We start from the raw sequence: 20,840 nt of genomic DNA, 5'->3' as shown, positions 1-20,840 counted from the left end.
AAGAACATTTGACAATTTAATTGGAAGGAATACTAGGAAAGAGTTTCCTCTTCCGTCTTTCCTTTTGAACACTAAAATGTCAAGTATATGAAGTTCAGAAAAATAACATTTTTTCCTAGAAAATATGAATATTCTTTTGAATGAAAAATTTCACTTTAACAACAATAAAAAATTCACTGTGGATATTGTTCACTGATTAAGCCATTTCTTAGCTCTTCGGCTTCTCCATCTGTAAAATGGAGAGTTTGGGCTGGTTATTCTCTAAGACCCCTTCCAGTTTTGATAATCTATGACTCTCTGCCATTTTCTCTAAGTAACCTAGGTTTTGTTTTTCCAGAGAAATGGAAGATTGATCAATCTGAGTTGACTTTTATAAAGGAGGTTGGGAAAGGCCAGTTTGGTGTGGTCCATTTAGGTAAATGGAAATCCCAAGTCCTAGTTGCTATTAAGGCCATCAATGAAGGAGCCATGTCAGAAGATGACTTCATTGAAGAAGCTAAAGTGATGATGTAAGTATATATAACACCCAGGGAAATGTTGAAAAGTTAATCAAAGAAAGAATGTTGGGAAGACATAATTCATCTTTTGTAGGTGACAGTATCATACTGACTTGTCCCTAACAGATGAATGATTTTCTTGACTACTTCAAAAGGCCATTGCAATAATCACTGTAGGTAATGGTGGATTATCTTTTTAGTTGTATCTTCATGAAGAGAATATCTTTATGAATTGCTGTGGCCAATTGTTGTCAGCCAGGCTAACAACCTAGCTGGGATCATAATGGAAGCCTTTCTGGTTTATTAGGACATGGAAGAGTTTGAACTTCAGAATTGACTTCCAGAACCCACTGTCACTTCTGCTCCATGACTGCTTTATTTTTAATATATATAAATATATATGTGCATATACATGAATATTTCTAAGTGTGTATATTTCTATAGAGAGAGATATATACACACATGCATATATGTATATAGAGATATATAATACACACATCCATATATTTCCCAGGGATGTGAGAAGGGCATCTCTGGTCTGTTGCTTTTCTAGGGTCATGGGTAGCTATTTTCTTCCTCTATCTTCCCAGACTCAATTCTAACCATCATGTAAGTCAACCTTTACCTTATATTGCATGTGAACAATTCAGCAGGTATAGGAAAAAATACATGAAAAGAAAAAAAAGATTATGGGGAAAATGAGAGGAATCTGTGGTTGGAGTTCTTAGCCAATTAGAAAAAAAATCAGTTTTTAGGTCAATGTCAAGAGAAAATTCTTCAGCTACATTAAGGGGGACCAAGCTTCTAGGAATAGCTTTTTGGCTGTAACAATACACTAGCAACTCATATTAAGCTTGCTCTCCAATAAGATCTCTAGAGCTTTTAAAAACCAACTAATTATGTTCTTCTCTTATACTTGTGAAGTTGACTTTTTGTACTCTAGTGCAAAACTTTGTATTTCTCCCTCCTTAATTTTATCATGTTATATTTAGCTCAATGTCCTAGCTTGTCAAGATGATTTTAGAACCTAACTTTGTTAGCTAACATTGTAACTTTGATGAGAATATCATCTAAGATTTTTTCTAAGTTATTGTTAAAAAGTGTTCAACTGTACAGGGTCAAGTATAAATCCATCATATACTCCATTGGACATATTGACAATGAATTCTTTACCAACCATCCTTTGAACCTGGCCAGTTTCTAACCCATCTGATTGTATTATTATCTAATCTACAACACCATCTTTTCTTTTCTTTCTTTCCTTTTTTTTTTTTTTTTTTTTGCAAGACAATTTGAGTTAAGTGACTTGCTCAGAGTCACATAGTGAGGGAGTATTATGTTTCTGAGGTTACATTTAAACTCAGGTCCTCTTGACTCCAGGGCCACTGTGCCATCTAGCTGCCTATGTTCCATCTTTTTCACAAGAATAACATCATTTTTAACTCGAGATAAGCCATGTTTATGGAATTCCCTTCATCTATTACTTTAATAATCTTTTTTTTTTTTTTTAAATTAAGTTAGACTGGTATGACCTGTTCTTAATAAAGCCAAGCTGGCTCTTTGTAATCACCACTTCCTTTTCTAAAAGTTAACCAATCATCTTTTTAATGATTCTTTCATTGTGCCTCTAGGCAAACTCTCTAAGACACTGAGTTACAAGATCTGCATCATTTCTCTGGACTGATGAGATCGTGGTTCCTGAACAACTATAAAGAAACCAACTTGATCTCAAATCCATTCTTTCTTGTATGGTTGGAATATGACCTAGTTCATTTTTCATGGAAAGAACATTTTTGTTTCATTCTTATCTATTGAGATGTTTGTCTTGTTGGTCAGAATTAGCTCAAAGTTGCTGAAATATTTGTGGGTTTTTCCTTTTTATTTTTTCATAGTTTGATATTTGTGTTTTTTCGAAGCAAATTCAACATAATATAACAACTCTTGATTGTTCACATGTAGCTCCTTACATGTCATTTTAGATTATGGTTATAACGAAACATGTTATTGCTCAAAGCAACTAATATAAAATGTGTTCTCAAGTCAACTTTCAAAAACAAATTCACTTGAGGAGAGATGTTGGCAGTAACTTGGGGATATTTCAAGGCCATCAGTGGGGATACTTTTCTGGGAGAAGGAACAAGGGGTGGATAACAAACATTAGCTTTCTATTTAGCTAATGAGATACGGAACTAAAGGAATATAAATGCTCTCCTTATCCTCTAAATTTCAGGGACCCAGGTTAAAGTCATGCTAATTATGAGTCTGATTAGAAGACATTAAACTCAAGCAGGCTTTCCCATCATCACTCAGTGCCTTCTTGATTTGCTGCTCACAGTCTTTATTTTTCTGATTATAATTGATATTATTGTTTTAATTATCTGCTCATTTGGAATTTCACTATATCCCAAGAGTATGGGGAACACTGGGGAATGATTAGTGGAGATTGTCTATTTCATCTCACACTCTGAAAAAAACCCGGTTCTATAACTCTGGTCATATTTAAACCCAACTTAAGTTAGTTAGAGAGAATAAAATTTTTTTATCATCTTTAAAGTCAAGTTGTAAGGTTTTGTTAATAGAATATTCAGAAGATGAAAATGCAAATTATTCCTATTATTTCAAAGCACTTTTCAAAGACCCTCCCTTCAAAAAAGCAAAACAAGACAAAACCCCCTAACCCTATCTATATTATGGTTGAGTTATAAAATTTCAATTCTTAAAACATATTTCTTGAACAGGAAATTATCTCATCCAAGACTAGTACAACTTTATGGAGTATGCATCCAACAGAAGCCACTCTACATAGTAACCGAGTTCATGGAAAATGGTTCTCTGCTTCATTATCTCAGACAGAGACAAGGAAGACTTAGGAGAGAGGTGCTACTGAGCATATGCCAGGATGTATGTGAAGGGATGGAGTACCTGGAAAGGAATAACTTCATTCACAGGGATTTAGTAAGTGTGTGTTGTTAACTCCTTATTCAAGATGTTAGACTTTGTTTCGCTTCATTTGTATTTTATCCAATGTGTGGATCGAATCTTGGGTTCTGCAAGACTAGGTCAGTGTGAGACAAGCTTGGGAAAGTCCTACCAGCCTGGGAAAGCTTCCAGTATGTATTTGTATCTATTTTATATTTATTTATTGTATTGTACTCTATCCCACCTTTTCCCTTCTGAATAAGCACACTAATTGTATGACTTCATTTTTCATTTTATCCTGGCCCATGTGCCTAGCACCATACAAGTTCTTGATAAAGGCTTGTTGACTGAATAATTGATTCAGAAATCATTTATTAAATGCATATTATATGCAGGAAGAATGGTAGAATGAAAGATAAAAATGTAAAAGCAAGGTAGCTTACATTTCACTAAATCACCTTAATTTTAATTGGAAATTATAAATCCTTTAAACATAACTTTGCCAAGAATACTATTTTAGGACAGAAAATGCCTTTTTTGAGGTAGAAGTAACCTGTGTTCTTGAAGACTTAAAGATCAAAGAGTAACATATGTTTGATAACTCTTAATCAGGGCTTTCTGCTGATGGACTTACTGCATGAAAACCAGCTAGCTAATTGTAGAGGGGTTCCTTACCAGAAAGTTGGTGCTTAGGTGATAATTTTAAAAAAATATATGATCAAGGCAGCTACTTGGTGCAGTGGATAGAGCACCAGCCCTGAAGTCAGGAGGACCTCAGTTCAAATCTGGCCTCAGACACTTAACACTTCCTGACTGTGTGACCCTGAGCAAGTCACTTAACCCCAATTGCCTCAGCAGAAAAAACTATATCTCTATGATCACTCATGATGACTTGTCTACTAATGTACAATATGGTTATTTATGCGGATGAAATCAGGGGTTCCTAGAGAACTAAAGTATAAAAATGAAAAGCTGAGGGGATTTTTAGTATATAATGGAAGTCCTGGGCGTGGGTACAGGAAGATGCATGGAAATATTTCCTCCGAGTACTTTGAGCAACACCCTCGGTAGGGCTACTAAGTCAAAGGCCAGTTGAAGTATGCAGATATTCTCTTTGTGTGTACTTTGTGTTCATAAAAGTTAATAATAAGTTTCTTTAACTCTCTGACTCAGACAGTTGTCTAGAACTATTCAACCAGAGACCAGTTGTTCAACATAGAACATTTACTTCTTGGTATATACTTTATGTTAATGTAAGTTATGTCTATCATATAGCTCAAGAAATAATGCTAAGATAAATGGCTAAGTTTATGATGGTAAGTAATTAAAAGTTTTACCTTAGAGCAAACGAATCTTTCTTGGGTTTGGCATATCAACCATTGTAGAGGCTGAAGTGATGGGCTTGGAGTAAAGAAGATCTAGATTCAGATTTTATATTTGACACTTATTAGTTGCACAATCATGAACCAGTAAATCCTCTGAGACCCAGCCAACTCTCTAAGAAAGCAAGAAACCTTAGTGAAGAGCGTCATCATTTTAAAATTTGGGTGAAGGCATCTAGATGGTATCATAGTGCACAGAGTGCTGGACCTGGAGTCAGGAGGATTCATCTTTGTGAGTTTAAATCCACCCTTAGAGACTCACTCGTTGGGTGAATTTCAGCAAGTCACTTAACTCTATTTGCCTCAATTTCCTTATTAAATGAGTTGAAGAAGAAAATGGCAAACCATTTTATTATCTTTGCCAAGAAAACCTCAAATGGCATTTAGATAAAACTGAACAACAATAATCAGTGAAGTTATTTTATCACTCACAAAAGCCACTATTAATGGATCATGGGAGTAGAGACTGAAAAATGGAGGAGGGGGGACAAATGAACTGGGAGGAGGAAGCTACAGTAGAACAAGTTTTGCTGGAGTAGAATTTTGCCCATGAATCTTTCTCCTTTTTCCACAGGCTGCCAGAAATTGTTTGGTGAGCGCCACATTCGTAGTAAAAATTTCAGACTTTGGAATGACAAGGTAATAGAACATATAAGAACCTAGAACCATCATTTTTTAAAACTTTGCTTTTTGTTCATTTGTTCAATGTTAAGTTAATGATCTTCATGTGCCTCCTGTGGACAGAATACAAGATTACAAAGACTTTGCCCTATTTATATGGATTGTACATGGACTGGTTGTTATATAAAAATGGAGTATAAAGACTATTTAATGGATACAGACTCAAGGATTCAGGAAGACTTCCCATAGAATGGGGCTTTTAAACCCCATCCTGAAAGATGAGTTTGATAGCAAAGGACAGGTGGTGGACTGGGAAAGATCATTTTATCAACCAGTCTTGTACTCTAAGAGAGTTAGCTTTATGGGCTGTTTTTGTGGCTCTTATTTCCTGTTGACCCAGTTCTGGGGAACTGAAAATATCTATTCACATACTGAGTCCAGGTGTTAGGTTGAGGTTTCCTCCTCTAACTAATTTTCTGACCATAATTCTGGTCATTCTGCCATCTTTATAATGAAGCATTTAGTTTTTCTTTGTATGAAAGAAATAAAGATTAAGAAATAGAAACACAGAGAAAGACATAAAGATAGAGAAAGACAAAAAATATTGTATAGCCCAGAGGGGTTTCTGGTGCATGTATGGACTTTTGAAATGGGACAGTGGCAGGATAACAGTTTAATCTTCTTTATTTTCCAAGCATCAATATCTGAAGCTTTACAGACTGACAATCCCTGTCTTCAAGGAACTCATCCATTTCCTGGAAGCAAGTCCAAAATTCTGTCAAAGCAGATGATAATTTTTCCTTTTTCACACAGAGTCATTATAATGAATGAGAAAGCAGCAAATGTCAGTGTTGACAATTGAATAAAGAAAGAAAGCATTAAAACACCCTTTAAATTCATCTTTTTAAAATTTAAAGTTTAAATTCATTTTGTGCTAAAATGTATTCATGAATCTGATGCTTAGAGTTGGTTCCCATGTCTTTTTTTCCTTTCTCAGAACTGGTTGCTGAATTACTTCAATATGCTGCTTTTTAAAAGCTTTATTGATGCTTTTTGTTTTTACCACCTTCCCAACATATGCCCTCCACCATTGAGCCCTCCCTTTTAACAGGGAAAAACAGTCAAATAAAGCTGATATAGCAATAACATTTCACCGTGTATACCATATTCAGCATCCTTAGTCCCTCACCACTTCCTCAGAATGAGTGTGCTCTCTGGGTATATAAATTTTAATATGGAAGTCATTATGATGATTAACCTGTCCAGGCAGATGATTTGTGATTTAAAAATTCGTATTTAGTCTGAGGGATTGCCACAGGTTTGTGAAACCCAAACAACGTAAATACTGAAGTGAACTAGTAAAGTATGGAGCAAAATAGTGTCTACACTGATAAAAAGAAGAGACAGTCACAAAATTACTTTATATTAAAGGATTATGACCACCCTTTTTTTGCTTTCTTCCTTTTTCTTGAGTTTATTTTGATTTTTTTTTTAGTATGTTTTGTTTTACAATATGGAAATGTGTTATATGATTATACATGTATGATCTATATCAAGCAGTTTGCCTTCCCAAGGGAAGTTGTATGTGTAAGGGGGAAGAAAGGGAGAAAATAAGGAACTCAAGAGTTTTTTTTAAAACTTTTTGTTTTTACATGTAACTGGGGAAAATAAAATACTAAATAAATTTTTTAAAAAGATTTCAAAAAGGAAAAACAAAAGGATTATGCCTTGTTCCTTTTTAGAAAAATGTTGCTATATAGCCAATCTAAAGTTCCCTGAGGATTTGAATGAAAGAGAGGAACCTGTCATAATTAATGTATTTTATCTGTATTCACTTGATCATAGGTATGTTTTGAATGATGAATATATCAGCTCTTCAGGTGCCAAGTTCCCAGTTAAGTGGTCAGCCCCGGAAGTCTTTCACTTCAACAAATACAGCAGCAAATCTGATGTCTGGTCCTTTGGTGAGTTCACTTGATGAAACTGTTTTGACTTTGGTTGCCTAAACAGACTAGTACTATCTGTTCATCTTGTTTCTTAGTTCAAGATAAGATTCTCATGGAGGCTTTTCAAATCTTTTCTGTGTGGTATGAAACATCCAAACAGCCTTTGTTGGCTTCTATAATGTACATGCTTATTAGATTGCACATTTTCCTTTCCAAGTCAAGTTAATGAAAACTTTAAATTTCAAAATAAAGCAAAGAGTCTGCCAATTGAAAAACACAGTCGCTCTTTCCCTTTCCCCTTGATAGCTTTTCTCCACTTTCTTGAAAAGAAAATTGATTCCAGGGCATCTGTAGTTATTGCATAATAAACTTCCTCATCAGTTAATGAATTTGTAAATAGAGCTAACATTTAAACTTGTAAAACATTCCTATTGTTCACCAGGAAACATAAACTTATTGTCCTTTGTTCAGAAAATGGAACCTCCAGGAACCTCCAAATTTAATTCATTGTCTTGAGATTTTGTAGGATTTAGGTAGCTTTAAGATATAGCATAGATCCTTAGGTTAGATGCACATTATAAACATGATGTGCACGTTTATGCTGGTCTTCATATAGGAAAGTGATGATACATAGAGACCCATCCTTAGTAAAGCATGTACTTTTTTTTCCAGATTAGCAGTAGATCTGAACTCAATCATTCATACTGTCCAGGCCAGTCTCATTTGTGACTAAAGACTTTCATTTATGAATATAAACTGCTTGCATTTTTGTTTTTCTTCCCGGGTTATTTCTACCTTCTGAATCCAATTTTCCCTGTGCAATAAGAGAACTGTTCGGTTCTGCACACATATATTGTATCTAGGATATACTGTAACCTATTTAACATGTAAAGGACTGCTTGCCATCTGGAGGAGGGGGTTGAGGGAGAGAGGGGGAAAATCGGAACAGAAGTGAGTGCAAGGGATAATGCTGTAAAAAATTACCTTGGCATGGATTCTGTCAATAAAAAAGTTATTTAAAAAAAAAAGACTTTCATTTATGCAATGGCTGACTATGGTTAGGAATGGAGTTTGTGATCAAAGAAAAGACATAGAAAAGTTCAAACCCCAATAGTATCAAACAGGTAACCTCAACCTCTTTAAGCTCTTCTCTATTTATACACATAGTGATAATAGCAGGTGACACTTGAATAATAGAATCACGGAACATCAGAAATGAAAAGGACTTGCAGAAGCTTTAATCAAAACCCTTCATTTTGTAGGTGAGGAAATAACACTTTGGACAAGAATTTAGTTAAGACCTGTGTGTACAGAGCAACAACCCCAAGTTAGTCTTCAGGTGAATACTAAAGAATTCCTGTTGGGAGTATCTTTAAGTAGTCTCTGTAATTAACAACCAGTTACTGAATATTTATTGTGTGTACAACACTGCACTAGATTCTAAAGAATGCTTTAAATTAAATTTTATTTTTTTTCAATTAATGAAAATCTACTTTCTTTCTCTCTCATGACTGAAAATAAAAAACAAAACCAAAAACAAATATGTGTAGTCAAACAAGATGATTTCCCACATTTGCCATGACCAAAAAAGATATGTTTCATTCTGCACCTTGAGTCCATCACTTCTTTGTTGGGAGGAGGGTAACATGCTTCATCATTAGTAAATGATTTTACTAATCTCCCTCCCCCCTCCCCCAATTAAAAAAAAAACATTTTTATTTAAAGTTTTGAGTTCCATATTCAATCCACTCCTCCATTCCTTCCCCCTCTCTCTGAGAGAGTAAGCAATCAGAGTTACACTTATACAATTATGTAAAACATTTTCATATTAGTCATTTGGTATAAGGAGACTAATAAAAGACTAAAAAAAAAGACTAATAAATGAAAGAAAAAAAGTGAAAAAATAGCATGTTTCAATCTACATTCAATCAATGTCAATTCTTTCTCTGGAGGTGGATAGTATGCTTCATCATTAGTCCTTTGGATTGTCTTGGATCATTGTATTACTGAGAACAACTAAATTATTCACAATTATTCATTTAACAATATTGCTGTTACTATGTACAACATTTTCCTAGTTCTGTTTGCTTCATTTTGCATGAGTTCATATAAATCTTTTCAGGTTTTTTTTTTTAATAACCTTTTTGTATTTCTTTTCTTTTCTTTTTTTTCCCCTGAGGCAATTGGGGTTAAGTGACTTGCCCAGAATCACACAGCTAGGAAGTGTTAAGTGTCTGAGGCCATATTTGAACTCAGGTCCTTCTGACTTCAGGACTGGTGCTCTATCTACTAGCCACCTAGCTGCCCCCTTTTTGTATTTCTTATAGTACAATAATTTTCCCATACAATCATAAGCCACACCTTGTTTAGCCATTCTCCAATTGATGGGCATCCCTTTGATCTCCAATTCTTAGCCACAACAAAAAGAACTCCTATAAATATTTTTGTATATAAGGATCCTTTTCCCTTTTTATGATCTCTTTGGGATACAGATCTAGTATTTCTGGATCAAAGGATTTGCACAGTTTTATAGCCCTTTGGGCATAGTTCCAGATTGCTCTTCAGAATGGTTGGTTCAGTGTATAACTCCACCAATAGTGCCTTAGGGGTAAAGGATGCTTTTTAAATAAAATTTCATTATTTATTTATTTATTTTTAGCATTCTTTTCTTTTTTCAATTTTAAATTGTAAATCCAGATTCTCTCTCAGCCTCCCAACTCCCTCGTTCACTCACTGAGAAGCCAAGCAATATAGTAATATAGGTGAAATCATGCAAAACAGATTTCCACATTTGCTGTTTCAAAAAAAGCAAAAAAAAAAAATGAAGAAAGTGAGAAGATTATACTTCAGTTTACATTCAGATTATTTAAGTTCTCTCTGGAGGTAGATGGCATTTTTTTTTTCCCCAGCATGAGTCCTTTATAATTATTGTACGTATCAGAGTGATGAAGTTTTTTTTTACAGTCATCATCATTACAATCTTGCTGTTACTGTGTACAATGATCTCCCTGTTCTTTGTACTTCAATTTGCGTCTATTCCTATAGGTTTCGCCTTGTTTTTCTGAAATCAACATTTCACTATTTCTTACAGTATAGTGAGACTTCATCATAAGCAAATGCTACGACTTCTTCAGCCATCCCTCAATTGATGAACGTCCCCCTCAATTTCTAATTCTTTGCTATCACCCACCCAAAAAAACCCTACTAAAAATATATTTGTACATATAGGAAGGATGCTTTTCTTAATGGGTATGATGGAAAGTAAAAACCACAGTTGACATTTATATAATCTCCATAGTTTTCAAAATATTTTGAATTCGTTATCTCCTTTGATCTTTACCCTAACCTTGTGAGATATGTAATCAAATACATTTGTGTTTATTTTACAGATAATATAAGTAATGACTGACATTTATACAGTGCTTTAGCAGACAGTGTAGGTAGAACCCTAGACTTGGAATCAGGAAGGCCTCAGTTCACATACCAGAGCATGGGAAAGCCATATAATCTCTCCATGTGTCAAACAATTATCTGAGACTAGACATTACAGATAAGTTACTTATTGATATTGGTAGAACACACCAGAAATCAGACCTGAATTTAAAGCTGGTTTTGGACATTTAGAGGTTGTGTAACCTGAGCAGATTACTTGACTTCTATCTACCTGAGTCGCTTTAAGTGTAAAATGGGGATAATTATAGCACCTATTACACAGAATTGTTGTGAGGATTGAATGAGTTAAAATTTCTAAAATGCTAGCCCCTGGCACATAGTATTTCCTCCCTCCCTTCTTTCCTCCTTCCCTTCTTTCTTTTCTTTCTTCCTTCCTTCCCTCACTCCTTTCCTACCTCTTTTCCTCCCTCCCTCCTTCCTTTCCTCCTTCCACCCTCTTTTCTTTCCTTCCATCTTTTCTTACTTCCTTCTCTCCTTCCCTCCCTCCCTCTTTCTTTCCCTTTCTTTCATTCCTTCCATCCTTCTTTCCTTCCTTCTCATATTGAATATATTCAATTACCAAAGTGCATACATACACACATGTATGTATATACACACATAAATATATACATATGTGTAATATATATATATATACACACACATACACATAGAAAAAGAGAACAAATATGAGAGAACATGTATGCTTGCTTTGAGGTTTGCTAAGTGCTTCACATCCATTAGCTCCTTTCTCATAAACCTCCTTTGAAGTAGATACTATAGATATTGTCCCCATTTTACAGATTAAAAAAACTGAGATTCATAGAGGTTTGATTTTTGCAAGGTTGTACTGCTAATAAGTGTTGGATCAAGTCTTTCAGATGCTAAAGTCCTGAGGTGTTTCTGCTCTCTCATGAGAGTCAGAGAGATTGAATGATTTGCCCCAGGGTTGCGATTGCCAGGAATGGGTTTCACTCCTCAGATCTTTTGACTCCAGAGTCATTGTTCTTTCATTTCTTCCACAGTTGTCAACTACTGGGCAAAAATAGCTCAACTGTGTACTTTCCCCTAACCACAGTCAGGCAGACCAAATCCTACACTGTCTGGCTGGGGGGCTAGGTGAATGAATGACTGCCATCATGGGAATGTAGCCTATGTAACCCTGCCATTTCTGGAGAATCTCAATGGTAACCTTTGTGGGGACACAGATGCTACTTAGGACACATACACACATTTAAGGAACATGGTGGGCCATTTTGGACCTGCTGAGAAGGGAGAGGTCTTTTAATTTTAATTTTAATTCAGATGACTTTCCATTTGTAATACTTTTCAGAGATTAAGGGCCACTTTGTCCACTTTCTAAGCAGAGATTCTTTAGCTCTAGGTAATTATTACTCAAGAACTGGAAAAGTTATGATTCCTTATGTGATTAAGAACAATTTTAAAAAATCAAAGGGATGTATATATTTTGATACTTTTTTTTAGTGTTTTAAAAAATAAATTGTTATTGACCTTTTCATTGCCCCTTTTCATTCATTATTCCCCATGTCCATTCCAGAAAGCCAACATTAAAAAAATAATAATCATTCCCTTTCTCTGTATTTTATTTTATTTTAGGAATTCTGATGTGGGAGGTTTTTACTGAGGGCAAGATGCCTTTTGCAAAGGAGTCCAACTTACAAGTTATAGAAGCGATTTCCAAAGGCTTCCGGCTCTATCGTCCGCTCCTGGCTCCAATGATTGTGTATGAAGTCATGTACAGCTGTTGGCATGAGGTTTGCCTTTCTTCCTTTTCTAACTTAGGCTAGAGATTCTCTCTTCTGGCACTGTTTCATGCATGGATTCAAGAACCCATTGGTAAAAGTGAAGAAAGTGTCTATTACACATTCATGGCTCATAGAACCTTACATGATAATCCCATCTGGGTTGCTTTGATGCACTATGTTATCCTTTATCTGCTATTTTGCATTGTCCTTTCTTCTGCAAAGGTTAGTGGGCTATTTTTCCTTTAAAAAATCCTGTCTGGTGGATAAATGTGACCTTGGCTATAAATGACATTGACTTGAGGTTTTGAGAAGTTGAGTTCAGGTTTAAGTCCCACCACTTAATTTGCTGTATATATAACCTTGGGTGAGTAAACACTTAATATGTGTGTGTCTCAACATCCACTATTACAGAACAAAGAAGGACGGTCTCAAAGACCTTTCTTCCCATGAATCCCTGGTCCTGTGATTCACAAAGGTTAGACGACATGCCCAAGGACACAAGGGTCAGTTGGCAGAAACAGAGTAGAAAGTCTCGAAATTTCCACCTTGGAAAGGGAGAGCAAGTGTTTTCATTTACATAACTTTCCATCTGTGTTGTTTTTTATAAGTAAAAAAGTACCTTTGCGGCACTTCTCACTACCAAAAAGTGCAGCAGGGAGAAGCAAAACGAGAGCAGAACGACTCTTCCAGAGTCACTTCTGACATTGAAAGGTGAACTGAAACCTAAAAGCCACAGGTTTACTAATGTTATGCCACAGTTCTCTTTTATTGTCCTGATTCAGTTTCCCTAATTATCCTGACCCAGTCCTGCCTCGGTTTCCCTAATGAATTGTTCTGCTCAACCATCCCTCCCTCCTAATCATGATGATCCAGATAAGGAGAAAGACCTTTTATCTTAGGGATTATCAGAATGTTGGGTGCCTCTCCCCACCCTGTAATCCCAATTATCATTTGTCTCCCATGCCTCCCCTCGCCCTGTCAGAACCTGATTGTCGGAGTCTGTTCCGCTCTCAGCGCCCTGATTCTGTCCCTGCCTGGCTCTACCCCCTGAGTCTGAGTCACATGTATATATGTCTTTGAGAACTCAGATTGTGGGCTGGACTCTTGGAGACGATAGTCTCATTCAGCCTTGGGACCAAACCATGGGAGAGATCTTTTGACAATACGGTTCTGACAAGGTGAGGGGAGGAATGGGGGATATCTGATAATTGGGATTACAGGGTGGAGAGAAGCACCCAACATTCTGATGATGTCTAAGATAGAAGATCTTTCTCCTTATCTGGATCATCATGATTAGGAGGAAGAGGTGGTTGAGCAGAACAATTCATTAGGGAAACTGAAGCAGGATTGGGTCAGGATAATGAGGGAAACCGAGTCAGGACAATAAAAGAGAACTGTGGCATAACATTGCCCCCAATATCTTCCCTTTCTGGACACTGACCCAGCACCCAAACCCAACCATTCCCTTGTCAGCAAACTCCTTTATACTTTTGGCAGATTCTTTCTCTTTCTGAATGGTTTCAAAAAAAAGAAAGAAAAGAAAACCAAAGCTGAACAAGTGAAGGGAAAGAGGGAGAGGGATGGAGAGATAGAAAAGAAAAAGAGGAGAAAGAAAAGAAGGAAGAGGAAGAAGAAAAGGAAGAGAGGGAGGAAAAAAGGAAGGAAGTAAGGAAAAGTAAAAGAAACTTCAAACCCAAATAATAGATATGGGAAAATAGACATATACATGGCAATCAGTTTGTCATTTAGATGGTGACTATTGATATTACAAAAGGAAATTTCTTTTATAGTAGAATCAAATGAAATAATATGTGATTAGTTAGCAGTTCTTCTGGGGAAGATCTGGGGTTTTTAATGGATAGCAGTCTCCATATGAGTCAACAGTGTGCCAAAAAAAACCCCAAAACAAAACAAAACTCTAAAATGATCTTATGTGACATTAAAAGACATAGAGTATCCAGGACAAAAAAAATTCTAATCTGATTAGAACAGAGTCTCCAGAGGAGTAAAACTACAATGGAGGAGGGTCTTGAGATTATGAGAGATGAGGATCACCTGATGGAATTTGTTAGGTATACTGTAGCAGTCTTTGAGATTCTTTCCAACCCTGACCTACTGTGTGAATTCTCTCAATGTTCACACTCTTTAAGGTGTCAGCTATTCCCTGAAATCCCATGAGAGCTTGGGTTAGAGTTATTCTCTGATATATTTTCATTGGAGTCACACTTCATATTTAAAATATTACATTTACTTTTGATTATTTTTATATGGTTTTTCTTTCCATTTACATTTTTGTAGCTATTGTGTATACAGTTACTCTTCTACATTGTGGGGATTAGTAGGGGCACAGTATCCCCACAATCTGGAAAATTCTACTAAAAATTTTTGGTCTTCTTTCTTCCTAGAGAAATCTGATTTTTTTTCTTTTTATGGGGTGTTTACAATGCCTTATGGTAAAATTTGGGTCATCTGTGGCTGCTGCAAAATTCCCCCAAATTTGCTATTTAATTTCTTATGTTGACCTGCAATATTGAGATGGGAAAAGTTACATTGTGGAAGGGATTACTATTGTTTCTTGGTTCTGTTTACTTAACTCTTCATCTGTTCAAAGAAATCTTTCCATGCTTTTCTGTATTCATTATATACATCATTTTTTACAGAACAGTTAAAATGCCACTAAGTTATAGACCACAATTTGTTTAGTCAATCCCCAATCAATAGGTTACCAGTTCTTTACTATCACAAAAAGTATTACTATAAATATTTTGAAGTATATGGTAACTTTCTTTTATCAATGCAATTCTTGGAGTATAATTCTTGGAGTATAAATCTAGTAATGGAGTCTTTGGTTCAAATATGGACATTTTAATCACTTTGCTTACATAATTCCAAGATGATTTCCAAAATGGTTGAACTATTTCACAGCTCCACCAGCAATGTGTATCTTTCATTCCACAATTCCTCCAACATTAACTGTTGTCAAAGCAATCTGTCAATTTGCAGGATGTGAAGTGAAACTTCAAGGTCGTTTTGATTTGATTTGTTAGTGATTGGAGCATTCTTTTATGTGGCTCTGAATACTTTCCAATTCTTTTTTTTTTTTTTTTGAGAATTGCTTGTAACCTTAGATCACTTAATCACTCAAATGAAGAATGACTATTAGTGGATTTACTGATTGTTTATATAGATCGGTTGCCACACCCTTATTAGAAAAATTTGATATAAAAATTTCCCTCTCCCCATTTCATCATTTCTTATTCTAGGTTTTGTCTGTGAAGTAGTTTTTCAGTTTCATACAATCATAGTTATCTATTTTATCTTTTGTAATTGAATCGCCTCTATCTCTTGTCTGCTTAAGAATGCATTTCCTACCCAAAGCCAAGAGAGGTACATAATCTACTTTTCTTCCAACCTTTTTATAGTCTAATAATTCTAATTTCCACTAGACTGCTTTTCAGTTTTCCTAGTTATTTTTATCAAAGATTTTTTTCATCGGTAATTAATGTTTTCCATTTAATCAAACACTGGGCTATTGAACTCCACTCCCTTCCCTCTCCCCATTCTCCCCTTCCTTTCTCTTTCTCTCTCTTTTTTTTAAAGACCAGATATGTGGGTACATTGGTATACCGAACTCCTCAGAAGGAAATTCCTCTACCAATCCAGATTAACACCTCCTTTGCTTGGTGAGCGCTGAGAAGAAGGTGACAAAACTAATATGTGTTAGAGGTTGCATTTAGATCCAGGTCTTTCTGACACAAAGCCAGCTTTCAATATATACTATTCTGCTTTTCTCAAACTAATTTTTCCTAACATTTTACTTTTAGCATCTTACTTGCTTAACTCAAGAACCTACAATGACCCCCGATTTATTCCCCACAAAATCCACACATCTGCCTACTTTTCATGGCTCTCCATAATCCCTCTATCAAGTCCAACTTTCCTACCTGGATTTCAAAGCCTCCACATTTATAGTCATTCAGTCAATAAACATATATTAAATGCCTACTGTGTGCCAACACTACTTTAAGTACTAATAGTAAAAATAAAGCAAAAGACGGTCCTATTCTCAAAGAATTTTCAGTTTAATAAGTGAGACGATATGCAAACAACTATGTACAAATAAATTATATATCACATAAATTAGAAATAGGCTCAAGGCACCATAAATTTTGAGTTGGAAAAAATCTTAAAGGTCATCTATAATCAAGTAACATTTATATGTAATGTCCACCACACCCCTTTTTTCTCTATGAAGATTCTGTCCCCATTTTCAAGGTCTTGCTCAGTCTGCTGATGTTCACATTGATCTCTCTTGCTTGTGAGGTAATTGGCTGTCTCTTTATCAGCAGTACAGTTTCCCTCTTAACTGTTCTCATATAGGTTTCATATGGAATGAAAGCTTGGTATATATGACTCAGCCTTTATTGTTTGTCTGTTATGACTGAGGAGCCATTATGGCAGAGGGGAAGATGGGAAATGATCTTTCTGAGTCTTGTTTTCTTCATTTACAAAGGACAAGCAGCACTAATCCCACAGGCTGATTGGGAGGATACAATTACAGAATATACAGAATGCTTCACAAACCTTAAAAAAACAGCATAATGAAGGGATCTTCCTCTTCCAAATCCCCTAACCTTTTATTTCTATACTACCTAAAGGTTCAGAACTAATTTAGATTTAGAAAACCTCTGGGTAGCAAACAGTCGGGAATACTGATGTTTTTAAACCTTTTGGAGGACTGGCCCCTGCCTGCCATATTGCATTCCATCCCAGTTGTAATTATTATTTTGCCAACATGCCTCCTTTTGGCACCTACTTCTTCCCCTGCTTTTCTGCTTTTCTGGGAGCTGGCTTCTTCACTCCTTGAGAACAGGACTGTCTTTCTTTTGGCTTGCATTTATATCCCAGTTTTTATGTTGCCTGCTTACCTTTAAACTATCCCATGACCATGACCCTTCTCCTGTCCTATGCCCCAACTTTTTTTGCCTAGTGTACTGAAGCTTTTATATTTGGACATGATACACATCAGTGTATGAAGAGGTGACTGAAAAAAAGCAAAAGGTAATAATATGAATATAGTTAGCAATTATATAGTGCTTCAAGGTGTGCAAAATTCTGTATATATGCTATTTTATTAGAATATAACAATCCTGTGAAACACGTGAAAATAGTCCTCTCATTTTTCAGCTGCCAGAAAATTCTCTTTCTTTCTCTCTCTCTTCCTCCCTTCTCTTCCTTTTTCTTCTTCCTCTCTCATTTTCTTTGTCTCTCTGCTTCTATCTTTCTCTTTCCCTTTCTGTCTCTGTCTGTCTCTCTCTCTCTCTCTCTCTCTCTCTCACACACACACACACACACACACACACACACACACACACACACAGAGTCCTTCATTTTTTACTAGTTTATGTTTGTGATTAACTCCCACACTAATGTCTGTGCTGAAGAGGCTCAGCCTATGGCCAAGTCTGATGGCTCTCCTCTCCTGTGGATTCTTCTGTTTGGGGTTTTGTCCGCCTGCCAGGCAGGTCTATAACCTATGTCAAAGTGCATCTTCTGATGACTGTCTTCTTATCTGACCTCTTACAGAAACCTGAGGGCCGCCCTACTTTTGCTGAATTGACTCAGACACTCACAGATATAGCAGAGACTGGGTGACTCGAGATGGAACTTCAAAGATCCCAACGCTGGTGTCTTTCTTGCCCAGTTGTCAGGAAAGGAAATTCCTTTTTTGGTGATTGATAACGATCTTCTTTAGAAAGCTGCTGCTGATGGATGACCTTTGTACCTTGGGAAGATGTATGAAGCTTTTAACTTATTTTATATCTTTGACCCTGAGTTTCTCCAGTGACTTATTGTCTTCACATGAGCGTGATCATCAGCAAGTGGGACCCAACATTTCTTTGTGGTGAGCTGGGGGAGCTCTGGGGAATCTGACCTAAAACCCCACTTTTCCCTGAGTTTTATATTATGAAAATGTGATGGCTTTTTGGTCAAAGCCACAGAATAAAATGGCTGGGAGGAGGAGCCTGACCCTCCCGATGTGTGGATTTATGCAGATTCCCAAGTATTTCCATCTGTCAAGATTTTGATTCCTAAAGGGGTTTGTTGGAAAGAGAAGATGATACAAAAGAATTAATCTTGCCAAGCTGTAAGGAAGCATGATTTAGAGTTGTGTAATAGAGGGGTTTGACCTGCCACGGAGCCCCTTACCCTCTCTTCAGGGCGAGAAAGATTGTTGAGAGCTAAGTGGATACACTGGTAGATGTGACCTTCTCTCCTTATTTTGCTCCTTCCTCAACTTTGTGAAAGAGCATTTTTCTTTGCCCTATTTTCCACTGACCAGCCAAGCCAGCCCTACTAGCTGCAACTCTCATGCTGCTGACAATCCAAATGAACTGTTTTCTGAATGATATTTCACTTTCAGTTCTCATCAGTGTATATAAATAGGGAGGGGGAGAGGAGAGAATGACGACTGCCAATCCTAATTTGTGCCATTAATGATAAGAGAGTGAAGAGAAGAAAAAGAGAATTTTTGTACTTTTAAAAAAAGAGTCCAGAGACTCTTCTTTTTCAGTATGAACTTGGATAGGGAGTATCTTCTCCCTAGGAATAAGTATATCATCCCTAAACCAGTGATGTGCTGGTAAATGTTTAACAACTGACTTTATAGAGGGAAAAATGTACTCAAGACAAATTTTTAAGTTTCACCTGCATTATTAACATTTTCAGTGTCACTTTCTTAAGTGTTGATGACTATCAAAACAATAAATCAATGCCTGATATATAACATCTGCTGATTTCCGAGGTTTATATAATTCCTAAAAATTTAACAATCAGCTCTTGTGAGACATAGGTTCTGGACCAGCACGGCATTGCCCTAGATCCATGAATGCAGAGAAACATGAGGGGGAAAAAAAGGGCTGGAGCTGGGGGTCAGAGATAGGGAGTCATAGGCTCCTAGACTTAGAGCTGAAAGAGATTGCTAAAGGTCACTTAATGATGCTCATTTTACAAATGGGAGTGGAAGCCTGAGAAAGGAGTATCAGCCTAAAGTGACAGATTAGTAAAGCTGGGATTTGAACAGTGATTCCAAATCCATCCTTCTTTCCAGTATTCCATCCTATATCAAAATGGGTTTTTCTCCAACATTATCAAAGCTTATTAACAGGGTCTCTCAGAGAGGTTAATTGGACCACCTAAAAGTGCACAGCTAATAAACACATGAGTCAGGATTTGCATAATGCTCTAACCATTACATCATGCTACCTCTCTTGTGATGTTCAAGTTCCATCTGAACCATGGGAGTTTAGCTTAAACTGTAATCATTGCAGTGTATTAAAATTAATACACAAATAAGGCCATCTATCTTTAAAATTACCTTCATTAGAAAAACCCCTAGTTATTTTCGGGGGATAGTTGCTGCTCATTTCATAATGGGAGTGAAAAACATCATCAAAATTCTACAGCAAGGCTTTTAAAAATTCTTTATCTTGTGTTAAGCCAAGTGTTTGAGGAACAGTCGGTGTTATCACACTTATTTCCTCATTCGAGATTTTTATATATGAATGGCAAATGATTTCTAGGTATGTTGAATGCTTTAAAAGTCAAAGTGAGGCTGGTGACTTTGCCCAAATCTCCCTCCCTCAAATCTAATTCACTTGGATTCACTGATATATCATGGTATCACCTCCCTGATAAAATGATCTTCTTCAAGAGCAAAGGACAAACAACAATAATAATGAGGAAGAAAGAAATAGAGCACTACAGAAAGGGAATGTGGATAGATGAGGATGGAGGAAGAAAACATTAATTAAGTGCTTACTGTATGTAGGCATTGTGTTAAGTAATCATATTTATCCTTACAATGGATACCTATTACTCATCTTATTTATTTTTGTGTGTGAGGCATTTGGGGTTAAGTGAATACTTGTTATTCTTATCACCATTTTTTATTTGGAGATACCAAGATAAATTTTAAGTGACTTATCCGGAGTCATACAGCCAGCAAGGGTTCAAGACTGAATTTGAAATTAAATTTTCTTGATTGCAAGTGGCATTCAATCACTGACCCTAGTGAGCTTGTCACACCCATGCCATTTTACTTTGTAGTCATGTCTTATCTTCCCAGCAGACTGTAAGCTCCTAGAGGCCAGTATTATCCTGCCTCTGTGATCCCTACGTAGGGTAAAGCCCAAATACTTAAAATAAGTATTAATACATGATTCTGTAGGGCAGATGGATTCTTGAACAACTGGCAAGGGAGCCTACTTTAACTGTGGG

General features: G+C 36.2%; 1 protein-coding gene across 1 annotated transcript in view; it reads left to right on the top strand.

The window, feature by feature from the left end:
* TXK (TXK tyrosine kinase) overlaps nt 1-20,355 on the top strand; it is a 40,432-nt gene extending 20,077 nt beyond the window's left edge. The window contains exons 9-14 of the mRNA XM_051964799.1: nt 338-509; nt 3,236-3,452; nt 5,373-5,437; nt 7,265-7,383; nt 12,412-12,569; nt 18,147-20,355. Coding sequence (XP_051820759.1) covers nt 338-509; nt 3,236-3,452; nt 5,373-5,437; nt 7,265-7,383; nt 12,412-12,569; nt 18,147-18,215 — 800 coding nt within the window. The 3' untranslated portion in view covers nt 18,216-20,355. The remainder of the gene's footprint in view (nt 1-337; nt 510-3,235; nt 3,453-5,372; nt 5,438-7,264; nt 7,384-12,411; nt 12,570-18,146) is intronic.
* The last annotated feature ends 485 nt before the right edge of the window (nt 20,356-20,840 follow it).

Source organism: Antechinus flavipes, chromosome 6, assembly GCF_016432865.1.
Source record: "Antechinus flavipes isolate AdamAnt ecotype Samford, QLD, Australia chromosome 6, AdamAnt_v2, whole genome shotgun sequence".
In the NCBI taxonomy this organism is placed as follows: domain Eukaryota; kingdom Metazoa; phylum Chordata; class Mammalia; order Dasyuromorphia; family Dasyuridae; genus Antechinus; species Antechinus flavipes.
This window is presented reverse-complemented; position numbering and strand designations above follow the sequence as displayed.